Genomic DNA, 25,159 nt, shown 5'->3' on the forward strand with positions numbered 1-25,159 from the left:
CGCCGGCTGCCGTATTTCACCGAGACACGGGGCTCCGGTAACAGCCGAGCAGATGCGCTACGGTACCGAGCGATACTAGGAAAGTGTCCACTTCAGCAGCCGTGAAGTCCCACCCCTACTTCGTTGTCGGTTGTTCTGTCAGTCTTGCGACGTGAAATTCATTTTGCATTACATTCGGATTTAATTTATCTGGCTGTGATTAGCGGTCCTAGTGTGTGTGTGCATGCAGCAGCATGGTTCCGGCGACAGTTCTAACGGAGAGAGACCCATTTCCTCTAATACCAGCAGCCCGGTCCCTACGCCTGCTTCTTGGGTAAGGAGGTTTGGACAGGACAGGCGAGCTGTCCAACAGCCCGGAGTGATGGTGGTATTTTCCGCCCAATGTGAGACTGACGAACCGATCGATGCGATGTCGAGTTCGGGTTCCGCCGAGGATGATTTCCGGAAGCCATCTGTCCCTATCCCAAACCTAAACCCTAGCAAACCTCTTCGTGCATGTAACGCTTCCCAGGAGGTGAGTAAACGGAGCAGGGCGGATGTTGTTGTTCATACTGTTTACGTGCTCTGTTAACAGTAGGATCGGCGTAGAATTTGTATGCGTGGACAAGTATAAGCATTACTGTGTTTCAATGTTACAATATATCCCCTGGGAACTTTATTTATAAGGGCTCGCCTATTTACCGATGTTTTAACTCCGTTTTCCCACGTTTCTCAACCCCCTTGGTCTGTGGATTTGTCTCCATTGGCAACAGATGAATTACTCATGCCCTCTTCCTCCGACTTGCTTGAATCTGATTGGTTCATTGTTTCACCAAGACGAATGGCCGTGTGTCCTAATTGGCTCACATCACGCGCATGTCAAAGCGTGGCCTTCTTTGGGATTAACCTTCTTTAATCGCGTTTGGGGAAGCCAGCATCGGAAAGCCTGTCTGAGGGTCTCCGGCCAGCCCTTTGACATTGTGCATGTAAACAAGCAAACTCCATATTAATTATTGGTAAAAGGGCGAGAAAAAGATCAGCCAAATCACACGTGATTTGCATATGCTCTGAGATGTATGCACAATGGTACCTGCGTGCATTTTACAAAAAGATTAAAGTACTGTACTTAATATACAAGCAGTTCTTGACTGATGTAAGTGAACCGTTCCGCAGACCCTTACATAAGTCAAATTTACGTAAGTCGGATTTACCTTCCCACATCATTCGAGACTGGAAAATAGTCATGGCGGTGTTTAGAATGCATTTGTTGTTTAACGATTTGACCATATAGCTCCACTTCCCTGGGCAGTAGGTGAATTAAACTCTTGCCATTGGATGGACTTAAATAAGAAGTTTTCTGTTGAACAAATTAGCTGTCCTAAGACTTTGGATCCCGCACAGACACAGTTTAGACCAAAAATCACTTTTCATATTCTGCACACTTCAGAGTATATCCAGACCTCCAAAGAGTATTTGGACACACTGAGTAAGGGGATTATTCCAAATGACTCTTACATTTAGCAAGAATGTTATGGATTTTTGCATGATTTCGTTTGTGTTTGCTAGCAATTATCCACGGATGTGACAGCAAGGAATTGTTCTTTATTTACATGGTCTGTATACGGATCTTTGGTAGATAATAGGCTGCCAGTTTTTTATTTCTGATATTGTACTTTCATTCATTTCAGTCTTTGTGAACTTCTCACAGAATCTATTCTAAATGCTTGGATTTTATTTGTGGTTTAATTTTTGTTACAGGGTGTCGATTTCATCTGAAAGGTACCTTCAAGAACTTTTTTCCCCTATCAGTGCTGAATTGATGCCGCTGAATTTAACAGGGGAACTTGCTTTCCCCGGTGTTCATTATAATAAGGCATGAATTTGTGTTTCACTTTTGTAATTCCTCAGATGCAAGATGAAAATGATTACTTCACAATAAAAGAAAAACATTCCTTATAGAAGGCTGAAACAAAAAGAAAATCTGTGAATAAGATCCATGTATTTGCTGTAGTTGCTGTTTAGTTGCTGATCCTGCATAGGGTGCAAAATGATTTGTTGGATGGATGGATAGTTTACTTGTGTTTGTTAGGAAACCAGTAATCTGTAAACACAAACCTTTCTGTAAGTTCTGTCTCGAATGTTTTTATGTCCAGTTTCCAGTGTTTTCAGTGTTGGGTGCATTAAAGTTCTTTAGCTTTACAGTAAAGACAGGCAGCTCTTCCTGTCCAGTTGGTGTGATGCTGTTTATCGGACCCCATTGTCCCCAGTTCCCAGAAGTCATCCCCTTGAATGTGGGCGGCACTTACTTCACCACGCGACTGTCCACCCTCCGGCGGTATGAGGACACCATGCTGGCGGCCATGTTCAGCGGCCGGCACCACATCCCCCGCGATGCTGAGGGGCGCTTTTTCATCGACAGGGATGGAGCTTATTTTGGGTGAGTCCTGGGTAGGATGATTAATTAATAGTTTTGTAAACTTAATGAGGTTAACATAGCGGCATGGTGTGTAGCAGTGTGTTGGGTTCGAATCCTGCCCGCTACCTGTGTGTGTGGGATTTGCAAATTCCCCCTCGGTTATGTTGGTTTGCTCCTAGAGACAGTTAGGCTAAGTGGCATCTCTGAATTGCCCATAGTGTGTGATGTGAATGTTAGACTGGCGTCCTGCTCAGGGTTTGCACTTGCCTTGTGTACTATGGCTGTGTTTCGGTCCTTGGGGACCCCCAGACAGTGTGTTTGCTCCCTCCCAGCACAAACGTGGACTGTCTGGGGGTCCCCGAGGATCGGGATGGGACACAGTGTTCAATAGTGCTTATAGTACATTCCAACACATCCTTCAACCCTGTACTGATTAAGTGATTGGAAGATGAATGGAACAAATTACAGATAAAGGTAATTATTGACAAATTAAAGATACTACCTGTCTATGTTCAGTTTGGAAAAAAAAAGTTAACTTTAAAAATTAAAAAAAAAAAAGTTTTCAAAAAGATTAACTTTAAAAAGTGATTGGAGTTTCATAAACTTGTTTTAATCTTTCTGATTTTGCTGATCATAATTTTAAAGAACTATTGACAATATCCTTTTTACAGTGTTGTGTTGTGAGTTGTTTTTTTTTTTGGATTCCGCAAATGGCCATGTTTGGGGCTGCCCGTAGGGATATCTTGAACTTCCTGCGAGAGGGAGAGCTTCCCCAGCGTGACCGTGTGCGGGCTGTCCACAAGGAGGCGCAGTACTATGCCATCGGACCTTTGCTGGACAGTTTGGAGGACAGTCAGCCCCTCACAGGAGAGAAAGTCCGACAAGCTTTCCTTGACCTACTTCCGTACTACAAAGGTGAGGTGTTCTGAACCTAGTTGTCTACATTTGTCAGAGTCTCCCTGTAGGTTTTGTTGCCTTGATCGCAGCACCTTTTTGCCCTGATTCTTGCGAATAGATTGTATTCCACAGAGTCTTTAAAGTACGATGACACGAGGAGCCCTGGTTTCACTGAGCCTCAGCCCTCTGTATCCCGTCTGCAGAGAACCTGGAGCAGATCGTGGAGATCGCCAAGGTGCGGGCCATGCAGAAGAAGGCACGCTTCGCCAAGCTGAAGATCTGCGTCTACAAAGAGGAGATGCCCATCACCCCGTACGAGAGGCCGCTCTTCAACTCCCTGCGCTTCGAGCGCTCGGAGAGCGAGGCCAAGATCTTCGAGCACCACTGCGAGGTAGACGTGTCTTTCGGGCCTTGGGAGGCGGTGGCGGACGTGTATGACCTGCTTCACTGCATCGTGAGCGACCTAGCCGAGCGCGGCATCACCGCGGACCAGCAGTGCATCGGGGTGTGCGATAAGCACCTCGTCAACCACTACTATTGCAAAAGGCCCATCTACGAGTTCAAGATAACATGGTGGTAAAGGACGTCTTGCCCGTGGCTTTTTCACAAAAACGCGGAACGGATTCCAGCCCCCATATGGCTGCTGGCAGAGTCATTCAGTCAGGATATGAGGCACTTCTTCCGTAGCATCCTAATTCCTGAGCCAATGCTGTACACGTGTCGACTACATTGTAGCCATACTGTTTGTCGTCAGCCACAGACCTGTTAAATATGGCGACTGTCCTTTACAGCTTTTATAACAGCGTCATGTATTTTTAACGTTAATGACAACTACAGCTGTTTTACTTTATTTTGCTCACTCTACTCTTTTTTTTTTTTTTTTTTTTTTTACTCGGAGGTCTTGTGCTCCTAGCGTAAGCTTATTTTTAGGAAATGAAGCAACTATTTTTGTGTATTTGTCGCCTTCCTGGTGGCAGTCTTGGTCATGATTTGTTTCTCGTTTCTGGGTTTTGTGGTGAAGGGTCGTTTGCTCCTTTGTGGTTTTGTATTACAGCTGGAGGAAATTAAGCCACATGGTCGAATATTTCACGGGCGCGTGCGTACGCACATTTGTCACTTTGTTTTTTTGTAAGGTTTTACTTTTTTTATTTCTCAGCTGTGCTTGAGAAGTTAAGGCACTAAAGCTGACAGATTTTATTCCATGGGAAACAAAGGATTTGGTACTGGGCTGGCAAATGACAGACCATAAATGGCACTGGAAAAGATTTGCTGGCAATAAAAGATGCTTCTCACTTACCTACTCATTCATGTTGAGTGTTCCTAGTACATTTTCATACCCGCTTTTCTAGGCGAAAGAAGTGGTATCTTTAGGTATTTATGGGGATCACTGGGGTTGTGACGCTGATCAGTGCGCAGTGGCTAAAAAAGTGGACCTTGTCTCTGTCAGGTGCAGCTTAACACTGATCTGCTCTCCACTGTCACCATGATCGAATAAAATGAGCTGCAGGATATCAGTTAGGTCAAAGGGGCACTCGTATGCTCCTGACGGTCTGGTGTGTTGAGTAAATTGGTCTTTTTAACACCAAATACTTAGTCAGTTTAACAGTTTTACATCATCTCTAGGTAACAACTGAACCGCTCCGTGCTGCATGTTATTTTTAAAGCCAAACCCTTAAATGAACAATTAAAAACTACTTTTCTGTAAGCTTAATTTCCTCTGTATGTATTTATCTCCTTGGTATTTCAGGGTATGACAGTGCATTCACGAATGCAGCACAGATGAATCCATTAACAGTACGGCAGCACAAGTCATCACTGGTCTGAAAACAGAGCCTGTGTTCTGTTGGTTAAGAAAGGACCTGCAGAACAGCCTGGAAGTCAGAAGGGTCCGTGTTTTCATAGCATTTGAATGAACTAGCATTTGTCGCATTTAACAGACTTGCAGAGTTATTTGTCTACTGTTGTGCAAAAAACATATAAATGAAGAAAAATACATAATTTTGGCTGGACTTGGTCTGTAATATCTTGTGAGTAAAAACCACATTCGTCTGCTTCAAAATAGACATATTCTTGGCACAACTCATTGAGACGTGTAGTTTAAACTGCTTACATGTTTTGAACCTCAAAAGGGCGAATACATGCAAATACTAGATATGCTGTAAATATTCACAAGTTACTGGTAATCTGTAAACAACAATGTTCTGGTTATTGTGTGTGATCAACTAAAGAACCTTATCTGTTTCAGGCCGAAGCAATCTATGCATCTTTTCTGAAAAGCCTGGTAATTAGCTTAGCAGTAAGTTTGGTGGCTAAAACCTATGAAATAAGGCAAGTGCTTTAATATTTTGTTATACCAGGAATTTCATGCAGTTACCACTATCGGTAGAGAGGAAGAATTACCCTCAATCTTTTATCCAGCAGCCAGGGTTATATTGCTTAACAGTTTCTGTTGCCTTAGATACCAGACTTTACCAATCAATAACAGATAAGAAAAGTTAGACCCTGGATTCTTATCAGTTTCATAATCAGGGAAATTGGGCTGATGTGCAAATTCAATTCAACACTTAAGCAACTGTTCAAGGAGAATTGCTATTGAGAAGGTTTTTGAGGAGAGTTGACACTATTAAATATATATATTTTCATAATTTGTACGCCATTGTTAAAAAATGACATGATTATAAAGAGAACTTTGTTAATATGATATTTTCTCCCAGGTTTCCTGGTGATGTGTTGTCTGAGGTTTTTGGCAGTGCTTTCTTCTATTGTAATTATTTACACAGTAAAATGTAACAGATTACAATTGTTTTCCAGAGCTTCACCAGTGTTTCTCAAAGTGATCCTCGGGGACCCCCAGACAGTCCATGTTTTTGCTGGGACTGAGAGGGAGCAGAAATTTGGACTGTGTGGCAGGGAGCTGGGAGGAAGCAAAAACGTGGGGGGGGTGGTTTGGGAAACACTGGGCTGGACTGTTCCGACTACTATAAAATACTGAATGGTAATTTTGAATGGGAAAGCATAGCTTTATCGAACCTGTCGTATTTGTCAGTTACGTGTGTATCTTAGTGTACTTGGTAACTTGTGAGTAATGACCTAATGTCGTTACCTGACCTGCTCACCTCTCAACTGTCACCAAAAATCTTGTTTGTCAGTTTCCATAGATGAGAGATCAGCAGGTCAGGGTCTGTTCATGACATAATCTCCTCAATTGCAATGTTGTAAGAAGAACAATCTCTCTGAGTGCCTCATAAACTTGTTTGCAGACTGTATACTAAATATGTGGTACAGTACATGTATTGTGCAGGTCATATAACATGTGTGTGTTCTGCACAGGTGTAGCTAACCTATGATTAAATAAGATTAGTTGACACAGTCAACCTACGGATAAATGTATGCAGCTTTAGGCGTGCCCATTAATGGTAATTTATAAAAATTACTGGTTTGCTGTATTCAAATGGTCACTGCATACATTGCTGCTCTGTGCTAACAGTCAAGTGTGTGTGTGTGTGAGTGTGTGTGTGTGTTTTGCAGTTATTTTTAAAATAAGGTGCAATAGAATTGTGCTTGATGTCATCACTGTGTCTACAGAGTCCTCATTTCTTATATGAAAAAAACTGCTGTTTTTTTTTTTTTTGCTTACTGTTTAGCTCATTGTATGTTCAGAGCAAGGGTACCCTGTAGGTAGCTCCACTCCTCCAAGGTTGTGGGTTTGAATCCCAACTGTCAGTGGGAGCGTATTCTTCTAGGTACTCTGCTCTGTTCTTCCAGCTCAAACACATACAGACAGCATAGTTGGCACGTTTGAATTGCCCATAATTTAAGATGCTGTGTGTGAGTTTGTGGCCCTCATCAGATGGGCATCCCAACCAAGGTTATCCCTGTGCTGCCTTAGACTCCACACTTCCCAATGACCCTGCTCAGGGAAAGCATCTCAGTGATATCCAAATCCAAACATTATGAAGTCCTTAGGGGGGAAATATGAAATGCTCAATAAGGACCTATTTTATAATTACGTGGGACACTGAGAGGGATTTTTTCTGTTGTTTGAAATTTCTACACTGAATATCATCTTTCCGAATCCAGTATTGGCCACGGAATTAAAGCGTATAATTCAAGTAATTTAATACTCCATGGCACCAGCCTCTGCAGCTTCATTGAAATGGTGTCGCATTTTATGTATTTTAGCCTATGAATTAAATAGAAACTTTAAGCAACCGTCAAAAAAGTTCGAAAAATGTCTAGGACGCATACATTTTGGAGACCGTTCAATTTTTCATACATATGTAACAATTGAAAATATATATTTTGGTGAATTTTAACATATTACTTAAAAGTGTCAATCGGGATTTTAAAGGCAATTATGCCAGTAATTATTGAATTTTTTTTTCATAAATGTATTATTATTATTTAATAGTATTATTTTGTTATTATTGAGTGAAGTAGATTACGCAGGGTCACACGACCATGCGTTTATGGTAGTCGGTCGCCCTCGGGGTCCAGTGCGACCACGTGACCACGCGCCGTTTTGACGCCGACAGCCGCTGAACAAAATAACGGGAGGAGAGCAAAGGCAGCGGAGTGCGAGTGCTGAGGAAGGGGTTCCCGGCGAAGCTAAAACACAAGACAAGAGGTTCCCAGCTGCCGAAGGTCACAGCCTCCACTGCGCATCACAGCGGTAAGGGGTAGGCAGCCGAGGGAGCTGGAGTATCGAGCTTGTGGATAACAGGCGGCTGAATTTCGCTATAGCTGTTAGTTAGCCTGATAGCTTAGCATTGCGAATGAAAGAAGCAGTGGCCGTTCTCTGTAAATAGTCGGGTCCTTTGGGTTAGCCGTATCTGCGAATGCATATGTTTTTTTTTGTTCTGGAACTTTCCAGCTATACTAAGTATTAACTTGTGTAGAAACAAAAGATGTTCCGGGCCTGCGGGGTTTGAAGCGTGTAAATACGAGTAGCTGAAGCGGCATTATAATTGACAAGGTTACCCGGGGAGACTGAACTGCAGCGCGCCGGCTGACGAGGTGACAGGGTTTCGTCGTTGTTAATGCTTCGCTTAAGTTAAATGAAGGAGTGCGTATCCGAAAAAAGAAGTGACATGATGCTAAATTTAACGTTTCTCATTTTTTGATTGTTATCCGCTTGTTTTTGGACATTCGCTATACTTCAGCGCAGTAATTAGCTTTAAACTAACTGTGCAGCGTATTAATCCAAGACTTGCAGAGTGAATACAGCTAGAGCTGGTTATTGAGGTAGGTGGTTTGCTTTTTAGCTGCATAAAATAACTTATGGTATGAGGTAGCACTGATGCGCATCTCCAGGGTTGTGGGTTCGAGTCCCGCCTCCCCACTGTGGGTACAGTATGCCTGTTCTACCCGTGTCATGTGGGTTTCCTCTGTCCGGTTTCCTGTATTAGCGGCCTTTGTTCTCTGCCCCACGAACTTAACCAGAATAAGCTCTTAGAAGATGGCTGAGTAGTGACAGAGGGGGGTTAAATAAGTGATCCTTCAGGAATTTGCGTGATAAACGTTTCTTAAAGTGATTGATATTTGCAGCAGATTTGTGCCCATTTACATATGTCATCGTACATAACTGATACTCCTTTGAAAACATCCTTAGGGTCATATATCAAATTACATTTCATGCGTGGTATTTACCTTTCTTTAAGCATGTACGTAGATTATGTTCCTGTAGCAAAGTAAAATAATAAAACTTGTCGTGTTTAGTAAAGGAGGAAGAACTAACAAAGCATTTTTAACTAGGGTTATGAAATGTATGCATGTTCAAAAGTACATAGTGATAGGACTGCTTAAGCTTGAACTAGGGAAGAAAGCGTGACTTTCAAGGGGAACTTGTTTCATTCAGCTCAGCAAAAAAAAAAAAGTTTCTGGTGTCATAGTGGTTTTTTTTGAGGTCTGCTAGGGTTTTCTTTATTTTACTTTTTAAAAATAAAAAACAGCTGACACCAATGCTATCATCTGTCCCTAACTTAGTCCTTGTCAGCTTCCATTTCTTTCTGATGGACTACAAGTGTTAAGTCACATCCGATTTCTTTTTCATAACGAAAGTCGCACAGTTGATCTTGTATGTGTGGTTGACCCAAACCTTCGCTATGAGGAACAACACTTCTTTCTTTACCAAGGTCACTGTCTGTATGGAAGTTCAGTTTTATGCAGTGACCCCTGTGTGCCTTTTTGCTTTAGAACTGTGTGTGATATTACATGTTTACTTGGAGCGTCGCTTATGTGAAGTAAAATATGTGCTCAGAAAGATCTAGTTTTCCTTTTTCTTTTTCCAACGACAGGTACATTGCAGGTAACAGTGCCAGTAAAAATATGGTTACTGTATGTTGTTAGTCTGGGTATTGCAGTATCTGTCAGGGGTCAGATATTTGTCATTATCTAGAGGCCCTAGGTGTGTCTTGTCTAGATTAGTGGTCATCTTATCGTTCTCTGCCTTGCTCTGTAGTGTCCTTGTCATGCAGGTCCATTTACTTAGATAAATACCATTTATAAAACATACCAGAAAGACTGATACCCCCATGGACCTGCTGCTACTCCTAGTAAAATTTATTTTCATATGAGTTTTAGGCACGAGATTAGTGTTATAAAAATATTCTATAACTAATAATAATTGTTGCTTTTTAAATTACAAATTCTTTTTTTTGTTATTTGTTACAAATGCTATTCTAAGTGCCCAGAGGCTGTAAAATGCATGAACTAGTAGGAACATGTAAAATGAATAAGCAGCACAGGGGTCCTTGCTGGGTCATTTTAAAAAAGGGAAAATTCCACCGATTTAACTGTTTCTGCTCTGCAAACATTCTTGTAATGTAGGTGGCTGGATGGAGGTAGTGACTAGTAACAGAGACCAATGAGAAAGTAACCTAAGGGTCTTGTTAAAATCTGTCTTGTTAAAATTACATTAATCTTATTTAGGTGTATGCTTTTTGGTCTGATGAAAGCACTGTATCTTTCCTTGAGGGTTGGAAGAGGAACAGAACGTATGTAACATTTCCATCAGGTGATCCTCTCTTACCTGTAACTCCTTTTCTGGTATACATTGTAGTCTTCAGGCCTGTTCCTTTAGTCATTGAACAAACATTATAAATGGTACAGTAAACACTGAGGAGCAGGAATGACCTCTTTAGAGGTTGCAGAGAAAAAGGATGCAGACTGCAGCCTTTTGCAGTGTCCTCTGAACCAAAATGGCAGATTCAGCGCGCTGAAATATTAATGTTTCCTGCACTTCGAGTCGTAAGTCAACCCGGCTTCCATAACAAAAGGGATCCTGTAACCAAGACAATCATATATTCTCAAGTGCAGTCACACGCTGGTCTGTTCCAGCTCCTGAAATGAAACGGTAGGTCTTTCTAATGCAGAAGTGGCTCAGTTTTGGTTACTTTAAATGGTCAAATGTCGGTTTTCTGGGGCAGACCAGACGTGGTACTTAAATCCTATGGTGGCCTACAGTTTCCAGTGAGTCTTTGGTCGATAATGTTAAACCTTCTGTTGTAACCATTAAAGCTTCCTTAGCTCTGTTGCATTATGCAGAGGAGGCCCTAGAAGGTGGTGGGGTTTCTGCCTGTATTTCCAAGAATAGCCGGGAACAACTAGTAAAAAGTAGCATGCCGCAGCCGTTCACCCGCTCGTATGAAACACATTGCAGTTGCAGTTAGATTAGTCAAGGAACTGTTGTACAAAAATAATTATATATATATATATATATATATATATATATATATATATATATATATATATATAATCGAAAGCAATACCTTTCAGAACTTGTTGTGTGTGCGATGCTTGAGAATATTTTTAGAACATTTTGAAACGTCAGCGGTTGTCTCAAGTAGTTACTTCCTCCTTTTATGGTGTACCAAAGAAAGAACACTAACGTGTTTAAACAGAAGATTCACAATCCCCAGTGTATCTAAAGAAGTTGTCTGTTATTTGTTAGCACCAGTATTTGCTCTGCAAGTGTGATTATAAGGTCGCTGCTTGCAGAGAGATTTCAGTGTAGGATCCTTGAACAAAGCCCAGTTGCGCCAGGGACCAGCTAACCCCGCTTTCTCAGTTGTATGTATAAAGTATTCATATTCATTCACAAAGGGCAGTTCCCTGTGCTTAAAACCGAAGTTTAGTGAATCCAACATATGCACACCAATTTTTGAGGTACGTTAATTTGGAAAGATTAGGTTTGTACTGTATTATCAGCTGTACTCCTCTGTGTAAAGATGCATCGATTGTTAAGGTGGCAATTCAATGCATCAGTCACCGTACAAAATCTTTAATGATGAAAATACCGTTATCTCCACACTGCGCGCTCCCATGTTCACATGCTGCAGGTAGAATTTCCCAAACCTGGATGGCAGGGGAGAAGTTCATTATTATTCTTATAGGATGTGCTATCTGGTTATCTTTACGCTGTGACACTTTTGGGAAAAACTCAATGGTCAAGACTCTGAAGTACATGATTAGTTAGGCAAGTAAAAAGCTAATATTAGCCTTAGTGATGCACGAAACATTGGCTATAATATTGGTATCGGCTGACATTTGTTAAAGATCAAGATAACGGCATCGGTCCAATGTGTTACTCTCTGCTAATATTGCCAGCCAATATTTAAACGTTCTCCCTTCTCCCTGTTTTATAATAACTATAAAAATTAATGTTCTAAGATTCTACTTTCTTTGTATTCCATTATTATTGTGTTAAGTTCCCTTGGTAATATTTACGATATTTTTTTCAGCAAATTTACAATTGGTTTGAATTTACGTCATAAAAAATAATTGATTAATCGAGTTACGATAAAAATTGAAGATTCCCAATGCATCAGATCATTGCCCTCAGTAATCATAATCAAATTTAATCACCTCGTGGCCAGTGATTTTGGGCAGTGTTTCTCAATCCAGTGCTCAGGGATCTTTAGACGGTGCACATTTTTGCAGTTGTTGCTGAAGGAGATTATGTGCAGTTTATGGGGTCTAGCTAAAAGCAGAAGACAACTGAGCCATGGACTCTGCAGCCCTGGTCAGGGATTTTGTGAGAGACTCAGTGGATGTCATACATATGGTGTTTGTTACACTTCAGACATTTTTGGGATAGGGAGGCAATTGTATTGGGGTGATAGACACACCTCATTTAGTGTTTTCCATGTAATGGTCTCATTGTGTACAGATGTGCCTTATTGGGGCCAATACCACAAGACAACCTTTTTCAATGTGGCATCAATTTCAACAGTTTGTGGGGATAAAAAGCTGGTATTGTCGGCAAGTCATTCCAAGTTCATCGGTCAAACAGCCATGAACACACGACGTCACGTAACGGACGACCAGCGCCACCTGGCCATGGTGCCTTCGGGTCGGTGGCAGGCAGTCAGATGTTGCTCGTGAACTTGGTGTGTCTCAAAGTGTCATCAGCAGACTTGCATCAAGACACAGAACTACTGGCAGAGTTCAGGACAGACCCAGGAGTGGAGCCCCACGAGTGACAGACCGCAACGATGACCAGTACCTAAGGACCACTGCACTCAGACATCGTTATGCAACTGCCACACAGCTGCAGGCCCGTTTACGAGATGCACGGGGTACTACGGTCTCCAGACAAACCATTCGCAACCGACTCCACCGCTTTGGCTTGAATGCCAGACGACCGTTGCAGGTGACTCGACTGACACCAACTGTCAACGTTTGCAGTGGGCACAAGACCATGTGACCTGGACAATGCAGCAGTGGTCTACCGTCCTGTTCATTGATGAGTGTCGGGTCACCTTGCACAGAAATGATGGCCGTCAGCGTTGCTGGAGACGGCGAGGTGAGCGATACGCTGAGGTCAACATGGTCCCCAGGGTTTGTTTTGGTGGAGGAGGTGCAACAGTGCAGGCATCACCAGTCAGCGCAAAACAGATCTGGTTATTGTCCATGGCTGTCACTGCACGTTCTTACCTCAGAGACATCATTGAACCCATCATCATCCCCCAATTCCGCCAGCACTCCCCCAACTTTCTGTTCATGGATGATAATGCTCTGCCACATCGTGGCAGAATTGTCACAGCTCGACTTCAGGAAGCAGGAGTGCCTCATATGTGGCCATCAATGTCCCCTGACCTGAACCCCATAGAGCACGTCTGGGACAAATTGAAGCAGAGACTGGATGATCGTACCCCACCCCCACATGACCTGGCAGAACTGAGTGTAGCACTTGTGGAAGAGTGGAACACGTTGCCTCAGGACAACATCATGAGGCTAGTGAGGAGCATGAGACGCTGCTGTCAAGCTGTCATTGCGGCAAATGGTGGAAACACCCGCTACTGACATTGTCAATTTTTGTTATTGGGGGCTGTCCCTGTTATTGTCAATTTTTGGGGTAATAAATATTAAGCTAATGACAATGGTGTTTCTTCTCTACATTATTAGTAATATCAAAGGGAACTTTTACATATTTCATTAATATTCAGAGCAAATAGAAGCACTCATGTACATTACAGTAACCCTAACTTATTGTGAGTAGTGTATATCTGCATACAAACACTTGTACTGTATACTGTGCATTTGGCTTTTTCGAGCTAACAGCAAGAAAATGCTAAGTTAAGGCATGAAGTTGTGATATGCAATATTATAATATGACCTTGTTTACAGTTACTGAAGTTACTCTCCCAAGCAGAGGGTGTAGCAAGGTGCAATGCAAGGCTCGCACACAGACATACAGAGGGTTATCTGTAGTTATTTGTAATGTTCGACGTTAACAATGCCAGTCTCTGTAGAGCATAAGTATTAAACATCTTTGAAAAAGTTTTTCTCTTTTGGTGGGCTACCACTCCCAGTTCTGACTTCCATGGGACACCAGAATTTCCTAAAAACAGGAAAAAGATGTTCGATTTGATATAGGACAGGAGCGGCCAGTCTTATCCACAAAGGGCCGGTATGTATGCAGGTTTCTGGGATAACCTTTAGGTCAGGTGTGAGGACCCTTCAGCCAATCAGTTCTCTAATTAGTAATCTAATTAGGGAGTTAGAGCGAAAACTCGCATACCCAATGGCCTTTTCCAGATAAGACTAGATCTCTATGTGTGGTTATGTATAAATGCATTTTAAAATTATACTGTTTTTCCAGCTGTTACATACTCTGGTCCTGTCAGCGGAGACATGAGCCAAAAGTCTGAGCGTAGAGGGATCCATGTGGACCAGTCAGAGCTGCTGTGCAAGAAAGGGTGTGGTTACTATGGCAATACATCCTGGCAAGGCCTCTGCTCCAAGTGCTGGAGGGAAGAATACCAGCGTGCCCGGCAGAAGCAGATCCAAGAGGACTGGGCATTGGCAGAGAAGTAAGCCTGGACTTTCTCTTTATTACTTCAACTAATAGAATATTTTGTTAATACATCTGTTTTTATCCTTTTTATCTTTGTATCTATTTTTCGGTAACGTTTGTTCCAGGAAATGTCACCCAGGCTGTTTTGCTAAGGAATGAATGGGGCTTTGTTTTCCGTGAATTACCAATACTATAACCCCTTCGCATTTGCGAATTTGACATTCGCGCTTTTGGTTATTTGTGAGTTGGCCGTGAATAATTAAAAGAGAATGTTTTTGGAGTCTGAGGAAAGATCACAGAAACTCTCAAACTGCATATAAGCCAAAAACAAGGAAATTGATTCCGATCACACAAAATCATATATAAATATTTGTGACACACAGTATATAATTAGTGTAAGTGCATACTACATCTCTAATATTAAAAGTCTTGGCTTGGGTAGGCCATGCGTCATTGTCTCAGCAACCAGCCTCACACATGTGTTAGCTTTTCTTTTGACCGTGGTAAATGTTACTTGGAGGTTTAAATGTTTGCTTCCATTGCGTCATCATCACATTCGCATATCGTGGTTTGCACAAAATTAATTTGGAAACTTATACTGCTTTAAAAAAAATTAGTCAGTGCTGAGCTTTGAAGCATTTTGTACTTCTGGTCATCCAGCAAATATGTTGCTCTGTTACTGTCACTGTCATCACAGTGGCTGTTTATCTGCGTTTCGGGGCCAAGCCTAGTCCACCAAAGTCAAATGTGGAGCCAGAGGCTCTGTGCTGCCCTGCTTCCTTTTCTTTTGTTGAAGTGTATGCTGCAGTGACCCAGTTTCTGTGGCCGTATCACTGTCCCTGACCCCCAACCGAAATCACACAGCTAGAGAAATTTACCGAAAGTAAACATTAATTTACAGAAAGTAAATTGCAAAAGCAGTTCAAGCAAAACAACAAAAGACCTACAGTGAGCTGACAAAGTCTAACTTTAGAAAGTAGCGCAAGCGCTAATTGTTTACGCCACAAAAAGAGTTTAACCGTTATGGTTAGAGGTGCTTAACTTCTCCTATTGCAAAAAACTATAAACAATTGAAGGCTCCAGCCCCAGGTTGATCGATAATACCTCATAGCAGCATACAAGATGTGCTTCTTAATCTCAAACAAAAAAAAGAAACAGCCATTGGCAATGTGTTGAACATTTGAATGAACATTTTGCATAATGCATGGTTGCTCTGTTCATTGTCGCCACATAGAATTCTTAGCTGTGCAGGAATTGTTTTGTATTTATTTGGCCAATCGGTAAAAGAGTGAGGATCACCCATGCAGTGCATTTAAAAAGATCCAGATAGATATTTTCAGTAGAATCAGTATAAGAATAACTAATGTCCATTTGCTCTTCTTCTACTCCTGTCCTCCTCTGTCCGGCGCAGGTTGCAGAGGGAGGAGGAAGCTGCCTACGCCAGCAGCCAGGGAGCGCAGTCTCACCCCCAGCCATCCTTGGCACCCTTCTCCAAATTCGAGGAGAAGAAGACCAATGAGAAGACGCGAAAAGTCACTACAGTGAAGAAGTTCTTCAGCCCCTCGTCACGCACAGCACCTAAGAAAGGTACTGAGGAGTACGAGGTACTAGGGGGGCTGGAGTGTTTCACCAGCCCTTCAGCATCACTGAATTAAGCATATTTGCAAACCGCACGAAACGGTTCAGGTTCCCTTAGGGAGGTACTTCCTCTTTTGTTGTGTTAGGGCGGGGGGAGGGGGGGGGTACCACTGGTACATGCCATGGAATGTAAATCCCTCAACAGATTCTCTATGGGGTGGCAGCAGTTGACTAAAACTGTTTGTGTTTGCGTGCATACGGCCTAGTGTGCAAAGTGTCATCACACTTCATTTGCATCATCCCTACTCTCCACCACCTACATCGTCTTTGTCACTCTCCACTCCATATCAAGATGCACCATATCTCGACCAATCAGCCTATTAAAGGGGCATCTTTTGTTCCATCAGCGAAGACTAAAGGCGTCCCAGATGGCGTAATGCTCGTATGCTGCCTGTCGGCCAGCTGCAGCTGCACGGGTGTGATTTTTGCTTGCCTTGGCGTTTCTGCAGATATTCACATGCATCTCACCTTTACGCCTCTGACTGAGTCAGCTGCTGGCTCCGTCGTCCTCAATATTCAGTCCTCTCCTCGACACTTAATCCTGTAGCTTAGTATGCTGTGGATTCCGGTCTGTCTAGTTCAGGGTCATTTGACCAGTCCCTTCAGAGCATGCAAAGTCTTTTATTTTCATTCAGGCCAGTTATAGGCTGATGTGCCCTTTCTTCAGACTTACCCTAAATGATCTCAGATGTTGTAGGAGCTCATGAGGGTTACCTGTTTATGGATCTGTTTTTGTAAACAAAACAAAAGAGAAAAATTGGGTGGTTGCCTGCCTCATCCGTTTGATGAACTGCCATCCGTTTGCCGCACTTGATGCATGGCTTAACGCCCACGCTTGGTGACCCCCACCCTCCCCCAACGCCGCCCCGCCTTCTCCCGGAGAGCTGCCGCACCTGCTGAGAGAGCAGAGAAGATGCCGCCAGTCAGGAGGGAGCGGCATGGCGAGGCGTTCCTCAGGGATCTCAGGGGCATTTTCACTCAGCCTTGGGAGATAATGTACCCCAGTGAAGGTAACTCCTGTGTCCTCTCGGTAGACGTGGGAACGCATTCCTGTCCCTTCAGAGGAGACTCTCTTCCCTTCCGGGGATGCCTGCTGTTTTTCCCCCACCCGCTTTCCTTTGGAGCGGTTAGTGCGAAATGCGTGGAGGACTGAGTCACCTACGTACCCCCCTGACCTGGGTCATGTGATTTTTTTTTTTAAAAAAAACTTCTTCACTGTCCCCCAAGTGGTTGCACCATCTCTGGTTGGCCGCAGTCTGCCTTTGCTGTGTCTGCGTGGTGGCAGCGGCCAGCCAGTGCATGCGCGTGTGTTTGTGCTCCCTGCATGGTTGCCAGCCCCGAGTGCTCTGTGCGGTGTGTTAATATAGAGAGCTGCGTATGCTGCATGTGTGTTTCATTGTCGTCACTCACATAATGCCCATTCATGCTCTCCTCCCGCCCATCTGGTCTTGTGATGGCAGCACTGACTTCCAGACTGAGAGGTGGGTTTTGGCCTGCTCGCCCCATATCTGCCGCTCGGCACGCGGCACGCCCTGCGTGCAGACTGCTCTGTAGGGACTCTCTCTGACATTTTTAGCGTGTCAGTCATGGGCTTTCCCCTGCCGCCCGTAGCGTGTTTTCCAGTCGCACCCTTTATCAGCTGTAGGCCCTTCCTATCAGAGCAAATCTATCTATCAGACTTGGCTGAGACCCAACATCCACTCTGATGCTCTGCTTTTTAGTGTAGTTGCTCTCTGTATCACCATTAGGGCCATGTAATGGGATTAGTCCCGTCCTTTGAATACACTTCAATAAGCTTTTGTTTTTCATTGGAAATGAATGAATATCGATTTGAATTAAGGGATTTGCTGAAACTTAGCCTTCTCTCCTTTCAGAGATGGTTTTGCTAAATGAAGCAAGTTTAAAGTATTCAAGTGTGTGTCAGTATATTTTATTTATAGACAGCGGCTTGGAGCCTTTGAGGCAATAACTGCAGCCGTGCTATTTGATATTGTATTGTATTGTCCAATGTGGAGTCTGCTGTCTTTGACTGTATGTTTTAACAGTGCTTTTTTGGTGTCTTAGCTGGTTTTACTGTAATCTTTGCTTTTTTTGTTGGTTTTAATGCATATGTTTTATTTAGTATCTTTATCAACAACTAAGATAGCAGGTGAGGCATCTTAATATGCATATAATTGCTTTTAAAAAAGAATTTGCCATTGAGTAAGACAGTGCTGCTTAGGGCAGATGAAGGAGCAGGGTGGGGCATCCTGGTACAAGATATCCAGTTAGAAACCAGGGATAAAGGGGGCGATTGTGTTACATTTCAATATATCATCAAAGCTTTTCTGTGCCTCAAAAGGCTTTTCCCTACCTAGATGCTCATTTGCATTGACCCAACGTATGTATATGTATGATTTATATTACTGAATGTATATATAACTCTGAGTCTTTATTTCAGGAAAATGGTTTCTTGGTTTCCATCTGTAGACACTGGCAAAAATGAGTAGTTTGCCATTTCTATACCCCGTAGACGTGTTGGTACATGCCCTATGTGTCTAAAAAATGACAAATCGTGTGGATTATGTATCTGTAGACTTATAGCAATTTTATGTAGTGCAAAAACGTACCTGAGCCACATGGATGGAACACGGCACACTAACCTATGCCCCCACCTCCCCTACTCAAATCTAGAAAACCATGAGGGAAAGACCCCAAGCCCGTCCATCAGCCGGCAGGCCAGCGCTGAGACGGACCGTGTGTCCCGGGATTTTGGGGACTTCCTGAAGAACCTCCAGAAGTCAGGCCGCGATATTCACAAGCAGTGTAGAGCCTTCACTGAGAGTATGGCCAATAAGAGGGTGGGTCATCCGGGCTGCCTCATTCCGACATGGACAGCAGGGGGCGCCATAGGGGCATAGGGGGCTTGATGCTTTACCAGGGCTCTCGAATACATAAAATTATAAAGTTATGTAATGTAAAGGAGAGGGGGGGGGGGGCAAGGTGATAATTTCTCAGGGGGCCCAGAATTTCTAGCTGCACCCCTGATGTACAATTTGACCAACACTGCCCAACAGTGGTTCTAACCTAGTCCTCAGGGACCCCTAGATGGTCCACGTTTTTTGCTCCCTCCCAGCTTCCTGCCAGACAGGGAGCAAAAACGTGGACCGTCTGGGGGCCTCCGAGGAATGGTTTGGAAACACTGATGTAGAGCATCAGATTAATGTGATTGTAATTTAAGGTACTGCTGAAGTTTGGAATACGTTTATTTTAACTATCTGAAAATCAGCTTATATGTAGCTACATGTAGTTGGATAATTGCCTCCATTGAGGGTGAATGGGTGGTACAGGTTCAAAGGGTGATGACGCTGAGCTAGAGCCAGCAGCCGGCCGGTTAGAAGTTCTTGTCCTCATTTGGTATTTTGAAATAAATCGCAAAGGAGTTTCTTCTTTGCAGAGGGGACAACTGTCCCATCAGGCTGGTTGCGGCAGAATGATCCCTTATCATGGAGCCTCTGTACAAATATTTTAAAATTTCTGCATCCTTGGGTTACACTTAGCTTCATTTTTAAACAATAACCATATGTTTCTGAAGAAAAACTAAAACAGCACGTTCTCAAATCATCTAAACATAGCTGAACCAGAACAAAGATTGGATAATCCACATCCAGTATGACACCAAGCATCCACATTGTCTACACAACATGCTAAACTCACCCCCTTCATCTTAACCTCTACATTTTCTGTTTTTATTTCATAAGTATGTTTTTAACAAAGTTCCGCTTCTCTCAGTGAAAACCTGCTGATCCTCCTCACTTCTTTAAGAACTGCAGTATCTACCGTCCTGAGCTGATGCTGACTTTCAGTTTATTTCGAGTTAATTAGGTTTTTTTTCTGCACTTACCAGGACCTGAGTGCTGATGAGCTTTCCGAGTGTGTGCAGGACTTCTACCAGAACATGTCTGACCGCTTGATGACCCATTTTAAAGGTAGCGTCCTGCCAGGTTAAACAGGGTGGACCTGTCGTTCCTCTTAATTGGTGGGCCTGTTGAGGAGGGCAGATGGGTAAAAATGGGAATTTTTTACGATGGACTGATGGGTTTGTGGGCCGGCAAAATTTATTTTGAAAGATCCAAAAGTCCAGTGCCAGTTTAAAGCCAGTCCAACATTAGGTGAGAACTAACCTGTCAGCAGACTCTGGTTGCCACTAGAAGAGAGACGTTTTTGTAATGAGGGTTTCCCTGGGGGGTCATGCCAATAGAATACAGATATTTACACATTCACAGGTAGTTTCTTTGTTGCATACCTCTCTGTTCATCTGCTTGTTTTTATTTGAGCATGGGATGCAAGAAGAATTGATAGTACTGGTAGTGAGAGCCTTTTATAACTGGATCAATGTCTGTTATTGGCAGATGGGTAATCTTAGACGTGCTGAAGTCATTAAACGTAATGGGAAGTCAGTGGGAGCAGTGATTGCTCTTGTGGTTGAGCACGCTTTTTTTATTGTAGGTGGAGGATATTGATGTATGTTGTGTTGATGCACATCCAGGGTCTACAGACCGCGTGGAGCAGGTGATGGACCAAGTGGAGAAGTACATAATGACTCGGCTCTACAAGAACGTCTTCTGTCCCGAGACCACGGACGATGAGAAAAAAGATCTGGCAACCCAAAACCGGATCAGGTGGGGCTGTCAGCTTTGCCTCTGTATCCCTTTTGTTAGCTGCCTTTGAGTTAGTAGGTAGGTAGGTCAGCCCACATTCCCCTTTCTGATGGATGCCAATGGTAGTACAGGCCTAATGTTTCTGGGTCAGCCGCACAGATTACACCGTTGTCATGCGTATTTCTCATGCTATGGTCCATCTGTGTGTTTTTCTGCTAGGGCCCTTCACTGGGTCACCATTCAGATGCTGTGTGTCCCAGTCGATGAAGAGATTCCCGAAGTGTCCGATAGTGTGGTGAAAGCCATCACGGGTGAGACGTCCAGGCCTCGTGAAATCGGTGCAGTGCTCTATGACCTGTAATTCTTTGCATGAGTGCTTACAGAGTTTACTGTAATTGTTACTGTAATGTAACGGTCCTCCGATTTTGTATTCTGTATGGGTTCAGGGTCAGGCTTAGGATAACATGAGATTCTGCAGAAGTGCTACCATAAGGCCGGGGTGTCCTGATGGCTTGTGAAGGGAAGATATTGAGATACGAGTTTTCTGGTTTGGTGCAGTTGAAGATATGCGGCGTACATGAAATAGGTTTTCCTTCCAGTGACACCTGGACGTTATTTTCCATATCTGCGGTTTGTTTTGAAGCACCTGCTGTATAGCCTTAGCTAGGGTATTTAGACCAATCTTTGCTGCAGACATCATCGAGATGGACTCCAGGCGGGTGCCCCGCGACAAGCTGGCCTGCATCACCCGCTGCAGCAAGCACATCTTCAACGCCATCAGGATCACAAAGACGGAGCCGGCCTCGGCCGACGACTTCCTGCCGACCCTCATCTACATCGTGCTGAAGGCCAACCCACCTCGCCTGCAGTCCAACATCCAGTACATCACGCGCTTCTGCAACCCCAGCCGCCTGATGACTGGAGAGGATGGCTACTATTTCACCAACCTTGTAAGATCTCTACAGAATGCACTCACCATGCGCAGTGTACAGACCCCATATAATAATGATACTTTCATTGATCCCCTTGGGGAAATTTTCTTATCGCCTACCCAATTTTGCTGTCCGTGAGACACAGACACATACGTAATGGAAAGCAAGCTTGGCAGTGAAGGGCAGCCACCTGCAGTGATACACCTGGAGCTGGGGGTAAAAGGCCTCGCGCAAGGGACCACAATCATGTCAGCATCCGATCGTGGGCGCAGAGGCTTAACCTGCTGATCCACTCGCCATACTTCAGCATTACTTCATGTCTTTGGGTTGAGGAAAGAAACCAAAGTACCTACATATACACAACAGTGGTGTGAATCGAACCATCAGCCATGGGGGTGTGAGGCAGGAGTGCTTCAGAGTGAGCCGCAGTGTGTGTGACAGCTCGGTGACCGCTCCTCCCGCTTCACCCCACAGTGCTGTGCAGTGGCCTTCATAGAGAAGCTGGACGCCCAGTCTCTGAACCTCAGCCCAGAGGACTTCGAGCGCTACATGTCAGGCCAGGCGTCTCCCCACAGACAGGAGCCGGGGCCCCGGACCCCAGCAGGCCCCTGCGGCAGCCCCGCCCTCAGCACCGCACACCACAACCTGGAGCTGCTGAACGGGCTTGGCGTCCGGCAAGAGCGTGTCCTGGAAGCGGCGCGGAACCTGGAGAGCGACCTCATCAGCTGGCGGGAGGCTGTGGAACGCGAGGTGCAGGAGATCCTGGCGAAATACCCCCTGGAGATCCGGCCTCCCCCCTCAGCGATTGACTCGGACAACGTGGAGAACGACCGCCTGCCACCACCACTGCAGCCGCAGGTCTTTGCTGGCTAACCTCCATGTGGCGTCCTGCCCTCTTCCCCATTACGCTCAACACTGTCCCCTGCATGCTGAACATTTATAGCCACACACCCCGCTCTAATGTCCAAGCAGACTACGCTAATTGGATGAGCTAGCATGAAGCTATACCCTCCTGTTGCCCAGTTTAGCTTAAGTACTGCTGTAGCCATTTTATAGTAACTATTAAAGCAACAAGAGTACAAATCCCACTCCTCTTCTTTTGGATCTGCGCTCCAGAATATACGTGCTTGAACTGATAGGTATGTAACTCACTAAACTGACTTCCCCTTGTTGAGTGTTCTTTCCCTCTTCATTGTGACTGGACGGCAGCAGAAGCTAAGCTCTGGGTGTAGCGGTGCATTCTCGGATAGCCACTCACACGTTAGCCGTACTGTACATTAGGTTTTTTGTTGTACTGCTATGCTTTTGCATTGAACATTAATAGTTACTGTCTTGCTTTATACCTCTCTGATCAGAGGTGTAGCGCTAAAAACATAAAGTGAGAAATTAATAATGCAGTGAAACACAAGCTGGGCAGTGCTGGTGGAAAGTACTGCATTCAGTAATGCCAGTTCGTTCGGTGACACTTCTGCAGTGTGTTTTATCTTGACGCATTGAGTTTTATTGAAGTGTTCAATGATGCTTTCTGTTGTCTTTTTTTTAGTAGAAACATGCGTTTCGGATGGTCAGTTTAATCCGTCTTTAAACTGAAGGGAGCAGTTTTTATGATCAACAATAATTGTAAATTTATTTTTCAGATACACCTTGTTTCGCCCAGTGCTTCAGATTTGTGAAGTGGTTGCCTAATTCTGAGCATGTTCCCCTCACGTTAAGCTTGACAGGGAATATGATCTGAGGTACTAGCTTGCACTTCTAAATGAGCTTCGAAATGTTTTTGTGCGTCGTCTTGGTCAGAACTTGGGCATTGACACCCTCTGCTGGTGAGTATCTGAAACCACGTGTGCTAATTTTAGGGCTTTTAAGCTTCAGGATGAGAACAATACATAACAAATGAATCACGTTGTCAGTGGAACAGTTCTGTTCTGCTATGGTTTACGTTTCTATTTATAACAAGGCTAAATGCCCAAGTACAGTGATGGGTTTCTACAGTGGGAGATTTAACTGTCTGGAAAATTAAAAATTTATTGTATAAATTACACAAACATACTACTGCCGTTGATATCAAGCGTAGAATTTCGTGAGACATTGATCTATACCGATTATTACTGTAGTAGTTATTACTGTATAGGGACTGACAGTTCTGTGGAAAATGCTTATATAATTAAGCTCAAATTTGCTGCTGATCAATTGCTTTATAACAGCGGTAGGTAACACTGGACAGAGAACACAACACAGTCTAGCATTAAAGGGTATGCCTTTAATTTAGACGTGGAATCAAGGGATTTTCTTCCTTTGGGTAAATCGTGTCTTGTTGTAAATCACATTTTTATTTTTGATTTTGTTTTGTTCCGAACTGTATGAAGGCAGACTATTGAAAGTCCCAGTGTGGGTATGACTGGGTTGTTGCTCATAGGCATCTTATGGTTATATCTTAAGCCGGTGTTTCTCAACCTGGTCCTCAGGGACCCCCAGACATTCCGCGTCCCTCACAGCTCCCAAAAAATGTGCACTGTCGGGGGGGGGGGGGCAAAAACGCGGACCGTCTGGGGGGGTACCTGGAGACCGAGCTGAGAAATACTGGTTTAAGCTTGACATGAAGTGTGGAGGACTGCACTTGTTTGTAACATTCTCCCAAGTGTCTGTTAAAGTGACTGTCACAGGTACTCTGCTTTTAGATGTCTTTTAAAAATGTAAAAATGTACATTTAAGTATCAACCTAATGGTCTTAATGTGACTATTTATTATGTAAAATAACTTATAAGAATAATATTGTTTTATATTGTTCATGGCTTGTTGTAATTTAACTGCCTTTAAATAAAGACCCAGAAGACTCCGCCTTCCTTAGGCTCCGCCCATTGCTTCCATAACAATGAATGAATTTCATTTGGCATTAGAGGGATGCTATCAGTGATTTAAGGATGCCAGATAATAGAATGCAATCTTGGCACATGAAATGTCATTTTATTTTGACACTGGCTTTTACAGAGGACTCTAATGTTGTTGAGAGTTCACAACCACCCCTTTCTTGTTCATTTACTATAGTGTTCCTGGTACCACAACCTGATTTCAAAAGCTCTTCTCATTCTGTCTCGCTTTTTTGTCACCTCTGCGTCTCTGTTTTGTCGATGACCCAGTTTCTCTCTCACTCTGGGAGCTTAGGCGTGTTTTGCACTGGTACATCCCACTGTAAAATTTGAGGACTTCCCCAATGCTGAAAATTGGGTTTTTGTTCACTATTGTATTGTAAAGGCATATTTGCTGGTTGTAAGAGATAAACAATGATCAAATGAGCATTTGCCGTCATGAAACATTTAAAATACAGCACTAAAATAAATCGAAAGGCAAAAAATAATCATAA

General features: G+C 43.6%; 2 protein-coding genes across 6 annotated transcripts; both read left to right on the top strand.

Annotated features, from left to right (window-relative positions):
* Nucleotides 1-6,862, top strand: kctd7 (potassium channel tetramerization domain containing 7). The gene is made up of 4 exons (XM_048982496.1): nt 1-514; nt 2,247-2,416; nt 3,132-3,310; nt 3,496-6,862. The coding sequence occupies exons 1-4, from the start codon at nt 224-226 to the stop codon at nt 3,870-3,872; spliced, it is 1,017 nt and encodes a 338-aa protein (XP_048838453.1). The 5' UTR covers nt 1-223; the 3' UTR covers nt 3,873-6,862.
* A 943-nt stretch (nt 6,863-7,805) lies between these two features.
* rabgef1 (RAB guanine nucleotide exchange factor (GEF) 1) lies at nt 7,806-24,638 on the top strand. 5 transcript variants are annotated; one of them, XM_048982495.1, is made up of 11 exons: nt 11,073-13,097; nt 14,397-14,607; nt 16,003-16,188; nt 17,112-17,239; nt 17,690-17,710; nt 18,903-19,069; nt 20,116-20,197; nt 20,758-20,890; nt 21,089-21,180; nt 21,563-21,819; nt 22,276-24,638. In XM_048982495.1, exons 1-11 carry the CDS (start codon nt 13,007-13,009, stop codon nt 22,672-22,674), a joined length of 1,767 nt encoding a protein of 588 aa, XP_048838452.1. In that variant the 5' UTR covers nt 11,073-13,006; the 3' UTR covers nt 22,675-24,638. The 5 variants fall into 5 exon arrangements, with proteins under 5 accessions (XP_048838448.1, XP_048838449.1, XP_048838451.1 ...); XM_048982491.1 differs by lacking the exons at nt 11,073-13,097; nt 17,112-17,239; nt 17,690-17,710 and adding an exon at nt 7,806-7,964 and having other exon boundaries at nt 16,003-16,178; XM_048982492.1 differs by lacking the exons at nt 11,073-13,097; nt 17,112-17,239; nt 17,690-17,710 and adding an exon at nt 7,808-7,971 and having other exon boundaries at nt 16,003-16,178.
* Nucleotides 24,639-25,159: the final 521 nt, after the last annotated feature.

The sequence above is a fragment of the Brienomyrus brachyistius genome, chromosome 18, assembly GCF_023856365.1.
Source record: "Brienomyrus brachyistius isolate T26 chromosome 18, BBRACH_0.4, whole genome shotgun sequence".
NCBI classification, from domain to species: Eukaryota; Metazoa; Chordata; class Actinopteri; order Osteoglossiformes; family Mormyridae; genus Brienomyrus; species Brienomyrus brachyistius.

What these genes read in the sequence shown, in the direction of transcription:
- kctd7 (XM_048982496.1), top strand. Translation starts at nt 224, where the DNA reads ATGCAGCAGCATGGTTCCGGCGACAGTTCTAACGGAGAGAGACCCATT. An exon ending in AGGGATGGAGCTTATTTTGG is followed by an intron (nt 2,417 to 3,131) that starts GTGAGTCCTGGG and finishes GGCTGCCCGTAG; the next exon opens with GGATATCTTGAACTTCCTGC. An exon ending in CCTACTTCCGTACTACAAAG is followed by an intron (nt 3,311 to 3,495) that starts GTGAGGTGTTCT and finishes TCCCGTCTGCAG; the next exon opens with AGAACCTGGAGCAGATCGTG.
- rabgef1 (XM_048982495.1), top strand. Translation starts at nt 13,007, where the DNA reads ATGCAGCAGTGGTCTACCGTCCTGTTCATTGATGAGTGTCGGGTCACC. An exon ending in CCTAAGAAAGGTACTGAGGA is followed by an intron (nt 16,189 to 17,111) that starts GTACGAGGTACT and finishes CTTCTCCCGGAG; the next exon opens with AGCTGCCGCACCTGCTGAGA. An exon ending in TGTGGTGAAAGCCATCACGG is followed by an intron (nt 21,181 to 21,562) that starts GTGAGACGTCCA and finishes TCTTTGCTGCAG; the next exon opens with ACATCATCGAGATGGACTCC.